Genomic DNA, 14,051 nt, shown 5'->3' with positions numbered 1-14,051 from the left:
CGGCCACTTATTCTTGTAAGCCATGGCAGGCGTCGCCAAGCCGGCTCGATACACGAAGTTCACACAGCCATAACTAGCTTTCGTACTGCACGTGGTCCTTGACAACCGGCTTTGGTTGATGGTGCAGTTTGTGAGCTACGACGAAGGCCCTGGCTGAGGCCTTCGCTCCCTCCGAGCGTGCTGCTCAGGCGAAGAGGCTGAGCCGGACGATGGCATTCGGAGTCAATTGGTGCAGATAAATTTCAAACATTTTAAGCACCTTCGGAGCCATCGCGTCGCAGGGTAGGCGAAGCCCAGCTCGAAAGTAGTCAACGAAAACAACAACCTCATCATCTTCTGGCGAAGGAGACTCCTCGTCTTTTGGGAGTCTGACGCTGGAAGCGTCGCTGATTAGGCCCTCCTTAACTAGGCCAGTTAGGACTATTTCGTCGACCTTCAAACGGCCGATCCAATAAGTCTTCGGCTTGGTTATTTTGCTCTTCAGGGCCATGTGTTCTTGGAGGGTTTCGGATCAAACTACGAAGAAACACAAATGCCTTTGCGCGAGAGTGAGCGCGAAGAATTACAAGAACCTTCGTACGAGAGCAATTGCGCAGGCAAGAACGCTCGGTAAGAGTAAGTCGCAGGGTCCAATATATATATATAGGTGTGAAAAACGCAGCCAGCGACAATCGAAACGACTTGCATTGGAATTTGAGCTGACAATTTAATGACGGTTGCGGGCAAAACAAACTCTAACTAGAGTTTTCGGATCTAAACGCCAAATAGGGTTAAAAATGTCACTCTATAAACAACAATCCAGCGACTAAATGGGGGCTGTATAATTAATTGAAACACGTGTAAGGAGGTCTTCGACGGGGCGAAGGGGACGGCGTTCAGTAATACCATTTGATCCACGATTTCGGCCCATCGAAGAAGGACCTTACCCGTGGGGGGCTACTGTTGGGGATGGTCTCACTAGCCCCCTTTGGTTAACGGGTCGAAGACCTCCAATACGCACTGAGGATTAACAGAGGCTGTAGTTGTCATCTTGTTTCAGGAAACTATCGAGAGTGGATGGACCCTTCGGATTATGATCGAAGGGTGCACCAAGCCTTCGGCACAAGAACGAAGGCCTTCGCTTGTCATCGCGATTGGAAAAATAGCCATTGAAAAAATATCCGTTAGAAATATAGTCGTTACGAATATATTGTTAGTTATAGAATACTATTAAAAAAAATGGGAGAGAGAATATGTAGGGTGAAATATGGATATGTTGTTGGAGTGGTGGAGTAATATGGAGGAGAAATCTTTATAGATGTTAATCCATATGGGGATATGGATGGTGAAATATGTATATGCTGTTGGAGTTGCTCTACCTCACCTCTATTGTTTACACTATTTTGAGACTGATGATGCCCCGGGATGCCTAAACGTCAATGATGCCATGCTAGACCGTCTATGTCTTTTTCTTTTATTTCTAATGCTGTCACTTTATTCTGTCTTTGATGTGTGTGACTATAGTCTTACAGACTCAGAGACGACCTCGATATGATGATCGTCAGCGTAGCTTAATCGGAGGTAGCTCGAAGACGGGCATAATTAACCGGAGTACTTCACGAAGCCCCGGGAACCAAGATGAAGCAATCGCCATATTATACAGAGTTAGGTAGCCTGTGCGTTGTGAAGTAACACGTTGTAATCAGATAAATGTATTTTATGAATTCAATATGAATAAATAAAGTTTAACATTTCCGTTACATCATTATCTTATCTTTTTTATACTTTATATGTATTGACACGTCTGCACTTTGTTATATTCAGAGTTATATAATTCATCGTAAGTTTCACGTTCGCGAAACAACAACTAAACTACTTTCAACCTTTATCATTTCCGTGGTTCGACACGCAGCAACTCGGCAGGCAAGGATGCAGGATAAAGGTTGCCAGCAATCCCTGGGAGGCAATCCCCTTTGGACACTATTCCTCGCCGGTATCTGATGCGAAAGTGCCCCAAGATCGCCGGGTGCGTTTACACGAATTTGTGATCACTAAACCACGAGCTGCACCAGGAGTTACACGGAGGGAGGGGCTCAGAGGATCAGTCAGGGGGCGCATTAGGTGTCAGCGTAAAATACTCCTCCGCATTGCGAGTGCCCCCCCACGCATTAGCTGACAGACGTCCTGGCGTGTTAAAGATGCGTATTGGAGATCTGGTCACCACACCACTTCCATCCACACTACATCATACCCACAAATTAGCTGATTCAGTCTTGGGAGCTCAACGCGAGCATGGATCTGGTGACGGGGGCGATGGGCAGCCTCGCCCCCAAGCTGCTCCAGCTGCTCCAAGATGAGTACAAGCTGCACAATTGCGTCAAGGAGGAAGTTAAATCCCTCTCAAAGGAGCTGGAGAGCATCCACGTCTTCCTCCGCAAGGTGGCGGAAGTGCCGTGGGACCAGCTCGACGAGCAGGTCAAGGTCTGGGCACGCGAGGTCAGGGAGGCGTCCTACGACATGGAGGATGTCCTCGACACCTTCCTCGTGCGCGTCGAGGGCCGTGACCCCGCCGACCCGAGCAAGCTGAAACGATTCATGAAGAAGATGCGCAACCTATTCAGCAAAGTCAAGGGTCACCATGAAATCGCTGGTGCCATCGAAGGCATCAAGAAGCAACTCCAGGAGGTGGCCGAGAGGCGTGCCAGGTACAAAGTTGATGAGATCGTGGCCAAGACTGCCGCAACGACATCGACTATTGATCCTCGCCTTGAGGCTATGTACAAAGAAGCTACACAGCTCGTTGGGATCGACAAGTCAAGGGGCGAGATCATATCCATGCTGACGTCGTCCCAAGGAGACGATGCGTCCAACAAGAAGATCATGAAGAAAGTTTCCATTGTTGGAGTCGGAGGATTGGGCAAGACCACTCTTGCCAAAGCATCATATGATAAGCTTAAGTCGCACTACGATTGCGGGGCTTTTGTTTCGGTTGGGCGGAATCCTGACTTGGTGAAAGTTTTCAAGGACATTCTCTTTTATCTTGACAAACACGAGTACAAGGACATTCATAACACAGGAAGAGGTATAGATCTGCTCATCCACGAACTCCGAGAATTCCTCGAGAAGAAAAGGTACCCATCAATTACCCAATACTCCTTTTTTCTTCTTTTTATAAAGTATATTTTGACCATTAATTTCTCTTACGATATATCATCAATTGCTACAAAATTAATCTTATTAAAAGATATGTGAAATACGAATATATTGGTACATCTTTTGTACACTAAACATGCGGTGCATCTTTGGTACACTAAACATGCGTGTAATTTGAATAATTGTTGGTTAAAATTTACGAAGTTTGACTTTTTAGAATTCTAATACGCCGTATATTTTAAAATGGAGAGAGTACATGTTTATATTAATGAGTGCTTTTTAGTCGCGCTGGTTCTACAATTAGTACATAAATTAGTCCATCAACCCATGTTCCTGCACGGGCTACAACTATAAAAGATATATTGATAGTAGTTATTCATTAAAAATTGATTAATTCAAGATTTAGGATTGTAAATCAGAAATCATTCTTTTATATGCAATTTTTTTTATGATTTACCAATAGAAATACAAACTCTATGGAAACATATCTTCCTTGACTATGACTGTTTATATAATCGCTTTTAGAACTAGCTAGATAAAGTATAAAATGATGATATATTGGCGGGAACATACCTTAATTGATTACAACTGTGTATATGATTGCTTTTTAGAAGTGGATAGATGGTATAAAATGATGATGTATTGGCGGGACTACCAAACATGTCAGAATTCTAATACGCCCTATATTTTAAAATGGAGGGAGTACATGTTTATATTAATGAGTGCTTTTTAGTCGCGCTTGTTCTACAATTAGTACATATACTAGTCCATCAACCTATGTTCCTGCACGGGCTAGCAACTATAAAAGAAATATGGGTAGTAGATATTCATGAAAAAATGGTTAATTCAAGATTTAGGATTGTAAATCAGAAATAAATTTTTTATATGCAAACTTTTTATGATTTACCAATAGAAATACAAACTCTATGGAAACATACCTTCTTTGACTATGACTGTTTATGTGATTGCTTTTAGAACTAGATAGAGTATAAAATGATGATGTATTGGCGGGAACATACCTTAATTGATCACTGTGTATATGATTCTTTTAGAAGTGGATAGATGGTATAAAACGATGATGTATTGGCGGGACTATCAAACATGTCATAAACTACACAAAGAAAGTGCTAAGCTACGTATTGTTCCATATAGTGTTTAGCCCCTTTCACACTCTTAAGACTTGCAACTAAATAAGGATTGCTCTCTCTCTCTCTCTCTCTCTCTCTCTCTCTCTCTGCGTTGGGGGGGGGGGGGTCTGTTCCTACCGAATTTCCTCTCTTTTCTTTCTAGTCTTTGCCCCTTTTTTTATTTCAACGGCCAACATAGACATCCCTTGATTTCCTTGGTGTCTTCATTTTTCTCTCTTTTGCTTGCATGCTTACACATCTACTCCGGCAACCACAGTGCCCCCAGGCCCTCTCTTGTGCCGACACGCAAGAGACTATTATGTGCATGAATTCCCTGGTTGGATCACTCACAAGACACTATTATGTGCATGACATCCCTCTTTTTTTGTTATGAATTCCATTCAAACTCTTCCGTGCATTGTTTCGTTGCTGGACTATGGGTAGTGGACTCCATGTTTGTAATGGAAAAAAACAAACAGGAGACGGGCAGGCGAGGGTCTTGCGCCAACAAATCTTAACAATACAATTTGATGGCTTTGCACACAATTGCATATTACAAAGTTTAGTAAGATCCATCAGTCAAGGTTTATTAGGCAGACAAATCAAGGGCCAAATGTTTTGCTTTTTTTGTGGGATCTTTTAATATTCTCTTTTTCTTAGCACATCTCATCCTAAGATATGATCACCGTGGAGCTCCTGGAGGAGCCCCAAATCAGTAAATATAAAGATTGCACTATGGTGCAGATTATACTATGAACATTTTCCTTGTGTAACCTATGCCACACTACTTTGTGTGATAAATTTTTTTCCCTTTGCAAGCATACATATTTTAGTTTTCAGTTTAGCAACATATATAACAGCATGTAGTCAAGTAGTTTCCTACATAACATTTTTTAGTTCAACTTTCAGAAGAAAGTATTTTTTTTATTTTACTGTTAACTATACAGAAGAACAATGCACTTAACAGTTTTTAGCATTAGTTTACAACACACTTAAGACTAAGTCTACTACTTAAATATTATTAATTAACAACTAAACTTAGATGATTAATTACATATTTTTCCTGGAGGCATTATGAACTCGTAACTGATATTACAATTACTGGTGGTTGATTGTTGACCAGTCAGAAAGATTATGAACCGCCAATAAATAGCTTATTTATGTTAGTGTGAGCATGTCTTTGATTGTTCTTTTTTATGCTTGTACACTTTACTTTTATAGACGCAGCAGATAGCTTTAGTAACTGGTGGCTCTTGCACTTTCGTGTGGATAGGTATTTCATTGTTATTGATGACATATGGGAGCCACAGTCTTGGGAAAAAATCAAATTGGCTCTTGTTGAGAATAACTGTGGAAGTAGAATAATCACAACTACTCGTAAATTTGAAGTTGCCAAAGAAGCTGGTGAGGTTTACAAGCTACAACCACTTTCATATGATAACTCCAAAAAGTTATTCTATACAAGGATATTTGGTGAAGAAAAAAGTCATGATAACCAACCGGATGAGGTATGCGATAAAATTCTAAAGAAATGTGATGGTATACCGTTAGCTATCATCACAATGGCTAGTTTGTTGGTGGGAAACCCAAAGGAAGAATGGTCCAATCTCTATAGTGCTATTGGCTTTGGACATAAAGATAGCAGGCATGTAGAAAATACTATACAGATATTATCTTTTAGCTACTACGATTTACCTTCACATCTAAGGACATGCTTATTGTATCTAAGTGCATATCCAGAAGACTATGTTATTGAGAAAGATCCTTTGATATCGAAGTGGATAGCTGAAGGTTTTGTCCATGAGAAACAGGGGAAACGGTTATTTGAGGTCGGAGAAGGATACTTCAACGATCTGATAAATAGAAGCATGATCCAGGCAATGGAGAGTGAACGGAATGGCATAGTATATGGTTGCTGTGTTCATGATATGGTTCTTGATCTCATCCGTGACTTGTCATATGAAGAAAACTTTGTTGCTATATTAGATAATGTTGAAGGCACAATATCAAAGGGCAATGTACGTAGGTTAGCCCACCAAAATAGTATCGCAGAGCACATTACTCCTCAGGCTAACGATATGGACATGCCACAAGTGAGGTCATATATTGTGTTTAGGTGTGATATTAATCAACATGTCCCACTTTCGAGCTTTAAACTTCTACGTGTGCTGGCCATAGAAGATTGCAAAGGTGTCCGTCTTGAGAATCTTGGGAATTTACTTCATTTGAGATATCTTGGGCTAAGACGTACAAATATTAGTGAGATCCCGAAACAAATAGAGAATCTGAAGTTTCTGCAAACACTTGATGTGACGGATACTGGGATAAGAGAACTGCCAGCAAGTTTCTTCAAGCTAACACAGTTGATGTGCCTATGTTCTGCTTCAAAAGGAATGAGAGTGCCGGATGGATTTGGACAGCTGACATCCCTGGAGGAGCTGAGGATAATACTACCTGGCACAGACGACAAGTCTAAGATGGAGAGGTTTGTGAAGGATCTGGGCAGCCTGAAACAACTGAGGGTGCTCCAGACTCGGTTTGATGTGATGGATGACAGCCTGCAGAAAGATTTGGTGGAGTCTCTATGCAATCTCCACAAGATACAGCATCTAAGTCTGTTTTTCGAAGAATTTATCGATGCAGTTGAAGCCACGTGGGAAGCACCAGGCTTTGTGCTCCCGAAAGATCTCCGTCATTTGAATTTGTTCAACATTAAGTTCCCTAGGCTGCCGTCATGCATTAATCTCTCGTGTCTTCCCAACCTCTCTTTCTTGCGTTTGGAAGTGAAAACTATGGATGAGCAGGTTCTGGAAAAACTTGGTAGGTTGCCGGAACTCCGTTATCTCAGTCTGCATACCGACTCCGTGGTAACAATAAGCAATATTAATGCCGGTGATAGATTCTTCCAGAAGCTAAGGTGGTTCCGGATGCCATTTGCAATGGTCCAGTTTCAGGGTAACGAGGACTCGAGCGTTTCATTTCATATATGGAATGGAAACGGTGTTGTGCCCTTTGGCTCCAGAAAAAACGACCGCAGCAGCCTGCCCGTTGCCGTGATGCCAAACCTTCAAGTGCTTCAGATTGCTGTCTTGCTCGAGTGCTTGGATGGCAACTTTGACTGTGGCAACATTGGCTTGGAATACCTGCATTCGCTTAAGAGAGTCAAAGTGTGTATCTATTGCAGGGGTGCGTCTGATGCGAAGGTGAATGAAGCGCAGGCTGCGCTGCAGAACGAAATCGAGGCCCATCGCAACTGTCCCGTGCTTGATCTTCGTCTGGACCAAGTAGAGTATATACGGCGACGAACAGGTACAGTGATTATTTCGTGGTTCCCATGTGATTAATATTTTTCTTTCTCTACTTCTCTCTTAGTACAATAAGCCAAAGAGCCCGCACAATTTCGCGGCTAGACTTGAAAACATAGCTCTATTCAGTACAATTTTAATACATATGATTTTAAATATAGTTTTATTTCCTATACAATTACAACGGTTTTATTCAGTCTTTTGTTCAAATATTATGATATTGTGAAATATGATAACCAAAGATTAAAGATTTTTTTATTTTCTTTCTTTAAGTACCTTTGACTATTATTTTTATGACTTATATTAATATTCAGCTGAGGGACGGTGATGTACCCACCGAAAAAGAAGGTGAGGAGGAGCAGGATGAGGCCTCCTGCTGGTGTCTCCCAATTAAGCATAGCGAACTCCTGAATCGATTCAAATTTTAATCCAAACTTTGCCTGCATGCTGCATATGTACGTACGTACTCTCTCTGCACCCTCTTCCGTTTCCATCGCATTTTTCTGCTTCTTCTTCAGTACGCAGCCAATCATGTTCAGTAGCGTTGTTAGCTGGATGAACTACTCTGCTTCCGGGCACCATTTTCCACGTGCCCTTGTGCCACAAGTTTCTGCTGGGTGTTGCAGATCGTGCACCTCAGTCAACGTAATTCTGATGAGTTTTGGAAATTTTAGAGAATTCTCAACTGACGTAATATATCTACACCAAAATAAACATTGACCGTTATATACAAGGGTGTAAGCACACTTTCTTGAACACCGTATGCTTGCCATTAAGCAAATACATGCACGCTTGCTTTTGCTCATGTTATATTAAGTCTCTCACACACACTCTCTTTATATATATATATATAGACACACACATATCAGAAAGTAGTATATACTTCAATTATAATAGAATCAAATATAAATTGAGATTCCGAGAGTAAAAACTAGTTTTTCTATATATATATATTTATTAGTCTTGCTTTGCCACTACACATATTTACATACCTAGCTATATATCTGCCTTGACAAACAAAACTAGTGGCAGTAAACTCATTCGCATCTTACCATGGCATATCACGTATGCTCGTAGCTTATTCTAGTTCTATGTGTATGCGATTCCTTTCCGATCCTAGCTGGTCAGGTAGCAAAGTTAAACAGTACTGAACTAGCTCTTCAAATTCCCCGCCTACTTTGAGTTGCATCCTGCTAGCTGCATAAACTCTATTTCTGGGCACCACTCGATTCCCTTTTCTGGTCTCTGCATTGTAGCTACGTGTCCTTCATCACATTGTTGCAACTTGCAAATAATTCTAAGTTTTATACTTTCCTTTTTAGTGTACTAGAGAACAGAGGTTACAATTTTTTATTCAAATTTTATTATTCTAATTTAGTTAAGAACAATTGCTAATTCTGTTCATAGCATTGCCACCCATCAAAATCACAGGTTCCTTAATTAAACACTTAAACCTTAAAATTAAGATTCCACAGTTCATATATATACCAGGTGTACGCAACATATATTTGGTCTGCTGCCACTAGCATTGGTTTACTTGTTTTGCCATTGTAGATGTATGCACGCGTATATGCTTTGATATGTGTGTGCTCATTCATATATAATTAACCATACTCATATATACATTTTTTCATGTGTTCTTTATAGGGTGGTATCCTTCTGCAATCATATTGCCAGCTGCAGGACCAATTCTTCTTTCGTCTGCTCAATTCTTGGCTAGATTAGGATGGGAAAACAAGTAAAAATACAAAAAAAAAATATTTAGTCATTTCGTAGCACTAGTGGTTTGTTCCTGCTACTTTATAGTTTATGACAAAAAGAGCAAAAGAAAAATCCTCATACTAAAGAAAATCATGGCTGGGTCCTTTTAAGCATTTACAATTGTGAGTGATCAATTCCTGGTTAAATATAAAAACCAAAAAATATATAAGCATGTGTTGTTAGGTAGTTTTTAGCAAAAAAGAAAAAATGCATAAATAATCTTTTCTTTTTAGCATTGAATATGTCTTCTGATTATTGTCTCAAGGAAAAAAAAGAAAAAATTAAACTACAGAAAATCTTAATTTTTGTCTTTTTGGTTGGGTGGGTGGGTGGGGAATCCGTCTATGCTAGTGTAAAGTAACACTTATTGTTGCATAGTCAGTTCCAAGCCCGGAGAAAGGAGGAGGGACAAACCATAGACTTGTGTGGGCTGTGATGCTTGAACACTTTAATGTTCATGTTCTTTTAGAATTGTGTTTTTCGTTCATTCTTTCATAACCAATACGCTTATGTTTCAACACTGCTGCATCATAGCAATGGTATTTATAGACAATGTATGGTATGTGCAATATGCTTCGAATCCTATCAAATCCTGTGCAGTATGATGTGTAGAAAAAGGTTCTTTCCGCAGTTAAACTTCATGTATCTAACCGAAGTCCCAACTCCAGACCAGGTCTCATCGATGGGCAATAGATGATGTCACCAGATCAGATGAGGAGGAGGAGGAGGAGGAGCCAACCCCGCCCCGGTGCTACTGCTACCTAGCTATTGAATCGATTCAATTCAAATAAACCCAACCAGCTGGCCAATAATCTTTTCGCATGTTGCCCAGTTTGCATGCATGAAGCATTAAACTCCGTTTGTGGCCGGTCTAGGAATGTAACACTGCTAAATAGGAATCTGGATGGACTCTGTTTCTTTTCTTTTTTCTTTTGAAACGGTGGTAGCAGATCTGCCTTTTATTAGAGCAGAAATTTAAAAAAAAGTTCCAAAGCAAAAACAAAAGAAAAAGGACAGCAAAAGAGCTCTCCCACACAGGCCAACTCAGCTCACACCGAGGTCACACCGAGAAAGACAGAATCTACTTAGCAACTACTGGCGTGCCCCGCTGAGGTGTAGAAACGCGCCCTACTTTGTCGAGTTCAAAACTTCAACATTGCCCTGTGATATTTTTCAATTTGGTCCGTTGCTCTCTCAGCTACTTGGAGCGCATCTGTTGTGGTGTTTTGGAACGTTCTTCGATTTCTCTCCTTTCAAATGTTTCACTAAAAGGTTATGATCACGCCATTAAAATCACGTTTTAGTTGCTTGGTCGCCTTCCACCAACCACTCAGTGTATGGAACTGAGAGAACGGTGGCATGCCGGTGATTCTTAGCCTTTGTGAGATATGCATCCATACTTCCTTTATGAAAATGCAATCCTTGCACAGGTGTACCGAGGTCTTATCTTCTTGATCACATAGGGGGCATGCTTGACTCATAGGCCAACCTCTTTTCACCAAATTATTCACGGTAAGAATTTTATTCTGCAGAAGTATCCATGAGAAGAGTTTGTATTTTTGTTCAGTCATGGCTTTCCACACAGGCTGTATATTGTGTTTTCTTGTTAGTCCCACAAATTGTAGCTTGTAAGCACTTCGTGCAAACTAGTTGCCATCTGTCGTCCATCTCCAAGTTATGGCGTCCTTTATATCCGGCCGTAGCACCACTCCTCGTAACTGTGACCACAAGTTTGCAATTTGGTTGTTCGTCTCGATTTGTCCAATATGACCAAGCCGTCGGTGATCTGGAAGTCCTTCCTTGACCGTAATATTCTTTCTTCTAGATTTTGCGTAAATGAGCGGCGCGATGTTTCTTGAGGCTTGTCCCTGGAGCCAACTTGAATGCCAGACGCTTACCTTTTCGCCAACACCAATTGTTACCGTGGTTGACGCATGAAAAAGATCTTTGTCGCCTTGGTCACAAGGCACCGGTAGGCCTTTCCCTGGTCTATCTTAGTCTTGCCATTCGTACCATAGCCACCACAGCCTAAGGGCCATTGAAAAGTTTTGCAAGTCCTGAATGCCTAAACCTCCTAATTCCTTCGGTTTGCTGACAGTAGCCCAATTAACTAGGCAGTGGCACCCTGAAACTTGTTCTGGAGCTTCTCCTCGCCAAAGGAAGCTGCGTCTCAACCGGTCAATCTTTTTTAATAGCTATTTTTGTAAGGGCAAGATCATTAGGTGATAAGTCGGTTGCACAGACATAATGAATTTTACCAGAGTTTCGCAGCCTACTAGGGAGAAAAGCTTTCCCTGCCACCCCGTCAGTTTATCTCCCATTTTGTCAAGAAGAGGCTGGACATTGACCCGTCTTAGCTTTCTTGTGTGAATCGGTAGCCCAAGATACTTGCATGGGAAAGTCTCAACTTTGTCAGGGAAGCCTTGTAAGACAGTGTCCAGCGGAAGATAATGGCTTTGGATAGGGTAAATCTCTGGTTTGCTTAAGTTTGTCACTAGTCCTTGATCAAGTAGGGCCAACTTACTGAATCAAAAGTCTTCGATATATCCAACTTTATAAAAAGGGTCGGGTGTTTTCTTCTGTGGAGTTCCTTAATCATATTCTGCACATGAAGGTAGTTGTCGTGGATCGAGCGTTTCTTTATGAATGCACTTTGGGCTCTCGTCACTAGGTCATCAAGGCACGGTGCCAATCTATTAGTGAGCAACTTAGTCATGATCTTTGCCAGACTACTAATGAGACTGATGGGGTGGTAGTCTGTTACCGATTTGGGATCTAGTTTTTTGGGGAGGAGAATCACATTAGCAGAGTTCACCAGGGGAATTTTGTCGAAACCCAGTCTCAAAAATACATTGGCAGCATCCACAAGGTCATTTTTAATTATATTCCAGCATTTCTTATAAAAAAAAAGGTCGATATATCTGTCTAGTCCGAGGCTTTTTCTGGGTGTATAGAGTTGATTGTGTCGAAAAGTTCCTGCTCGCCAAACAGTGCCTCCAGGCCGGACAGGTCTCTCTGTTGGTATCCTAGAGCTGACCAGTCTGTGGTTTATTGCCTCGGCTTGTTGGTGCCCAAATAATTTACGAAGGGATTGTGCAATACGGCCTCCTTGTCCTTGTGTGTTATAGCCACTCTATCATCTGTGTGTAGAACTTGGATGTACTTCTTTCGTCTACAGGCCTTTGCCTTAATGTGGGAAAAAATCGTGTTTGCATCCGATTTTTTGATATGTACTCATCTGGAGTGTTGTCTGGTCCTACTCTTCTCTAGTGTCGCGAGGCCAGCAAGCTTCTTCTTTAGGTTCTTCTTAAGATCCATCTCATCCTCAGTGAGCAAACGAGATTCCTGAGCTGAGTCCAGTCTCATAATTACCTCTCGTGCAATTGCCATCCTTAGCTTAAGGTCCTCTATATTTTCTCACTTCCATCTCCTTGTGCCTTGGTTGTCCTATTTAACTTGACATGGAATCTCATAATTGCATCAGAAACCAGCACTGGCTGAGCCAAGGCCTTCTGCACTGTCTCAAAGAAGCCGGGTATGTTGTCCCAAAAGGACTCAAAGCGAAAGGAAGTTTCCGTTGCACGTATGGTCTCACCAGTCAAGAACAGCGTTGCATGGTCCGATTCACTAGAGGAGAGTGCTTGCAAGTACGACGCTGGGAAGCGGAGCTCCCAATCTGGACTGGCCATATTCTATCTATCCTCGTTTGGGTTGGGCGTTCTTGCTCACTACTCTAGGTGAAACTGCGTCCGTGCAGGTCTAAATCTCTTAGCTGAAGGTCATCAATCAACTTTCTAAAACGTCGCATCATTGGTAGATTTAGATTGGAGTTGTTCTTATCAGCTGTGCTGCAGATGAGGTTAAAATCCCCCACAATTAACCACTCGGGCCGCATCATATTTTTTAGTGTGTTAGCTCATGCATAAACGCAATCTTGATATGATCAGCTCTGTTTCTGGGCAACAGTCAGCTCTGTTTCTGTTCTCTGGATATCTGTTGTTTTCACTCGATAGTTCCTACCTTTGATTTGTATACATCATTTGCTATAGTTTGTCACCTGCGATGTATCCATTGATTCTGCACTAGGGAATAGACCATTTGCAACAACATAAATCGTTGCAATAGATATTAGATAATGTGTGGCACAGGGTTAATCTCATATTGCTCAATGTCTACTGCAGATTGCAGATATTTCATGATGACCTATAATTCATTTCTTTAACTACGTTGAGGGGACGAGCTTCGATCAGGGTCATCTTCTTGTCTGGTGTCTACTACGTTCACCCTACCTCTCTGAATCCGTCTGCACGCACTTTAATTTCGCTTGATCAAAGTTTCACTTCACTGCTTCCTTGGACCTTTACTGTTGATCATGCTCAACTGCTGGCTTGTTAGTTTCTTGGCTTTGTTGTAGCATGTACGTGCATGTAAGTTTGGAACATATGTAATGTTGTCCTAAAGCCTAAAGGAGGCATATGTGTTGTTCGGCTCATGTTTTCCTTATTTTGATGAAAGTATGAGTTGTTTTTTTACTGCATCCAATACATACATATTCCAGTTTGTGTTAGAATTTAGATGGGCTCTGTTCCTCAAAGCAGAGCTTGAGACAACAGACACATTGGCTGGTCTCGCGATCGAAGCACTTTGTATGCCTGCATGTGCATCAACTATGAGAGGGCCTGCATCGATTAATTGCACGCCTGATATATATTCAGCGCAGCCTCCG

General features: G+C 41.5%; 1 protein-coding gene across 10 annotated transcripts; it reads left to right on the top strand.

Moving 5' to 3' along the window:
* The first annotated feature begins 2,100 nt into the window (after positions 1 to 2,100).
* Positions 2,101 to 13,801, top strand: LOC133900440 (disease resistance protein Pik-2-like). 10 transcript variants are annotated; one of them, XR_009906539.1, is made up of 4 exons: positions 2,101 to 3,110; positions 5,533 to 7,568; positions 7,879 to 8,019; positions 13,507 to 13,801. XR_009906539.1 is itself a non-coding variant. In XM_062341589.1 (4 exons), the coding sequence occupies exons 1-3, from the start codon at positions 2,272 to 2,274 to the stop codon at positions 7,890 to 7,892; spliced, it is 2,889 nt and encodes a 962-aa protein (XP_062197573.1). In that variant the 5' UTR covers positions 2,101 to 2,271; the 3' UTR covers positions 7,893 to 7,912; positions 9,994 to 10,604. The 10 variants fall into 10 exon arrangements, 3 of the variants coding, with proteins under 3 accessions (XP_062197573.1, XP_062197571.1, XP_062197572.1); XR_009906537.1 differs by lacking the exon at positions 13,507 to 13,801 and adding an exon at positions 9,999 to 10,604; XR_009906534.1 differs by lacking the exon at positions 13,507 to 13,801 and adding an exon at positions 9,994 to 10,604.
* Positions 13,802 to 14,051: the final 250 nt, after the last annotated feature.

Source organism: Phragmites australis, chromosome 19 (genome assembly GCF_958298935.1).
Source record: "Phragmites australis chromosome 19, lpPhrAust1.1, whole genome shotgun sequence".
Lineage (NCBI taxonomy): Eukaryota > Viridiplantae > Streptophyta > Magnoliopsida > Poales > Poaceae > Phragmites > Phragmites australis.
The sequence above is the reverse complement of the archived record's forward strand: the minus strand, read 5'-3'. Positions and strand labels throughout refer to the sequence as shown.

Excerpts from the sequence above, each read along its gene's own strand:
- LOC133900440 (XM_062341587.1), top strand. The coding sequence starts at position 2,272 with ATGGATCTGGTGACGGGGGCGATGGGCAGCCTCGCCCCCAAGCTGCTC. Across the intron at positions 3,111-5,532 it reads GAATTCCTCGAGAAGAAAAG|GTATTTCATTGTTATTGATG; the intron begins GTACCCATCAAT and ends TCGTGTGGATAG. Across the intron at positions 7,569-9,993 it reads GTATATACGGCGACGAACAG|ACCAGGTCTCATCGATGGGC; the intron begins GTACAGTGATTA and ends TCCCAACTCCAG.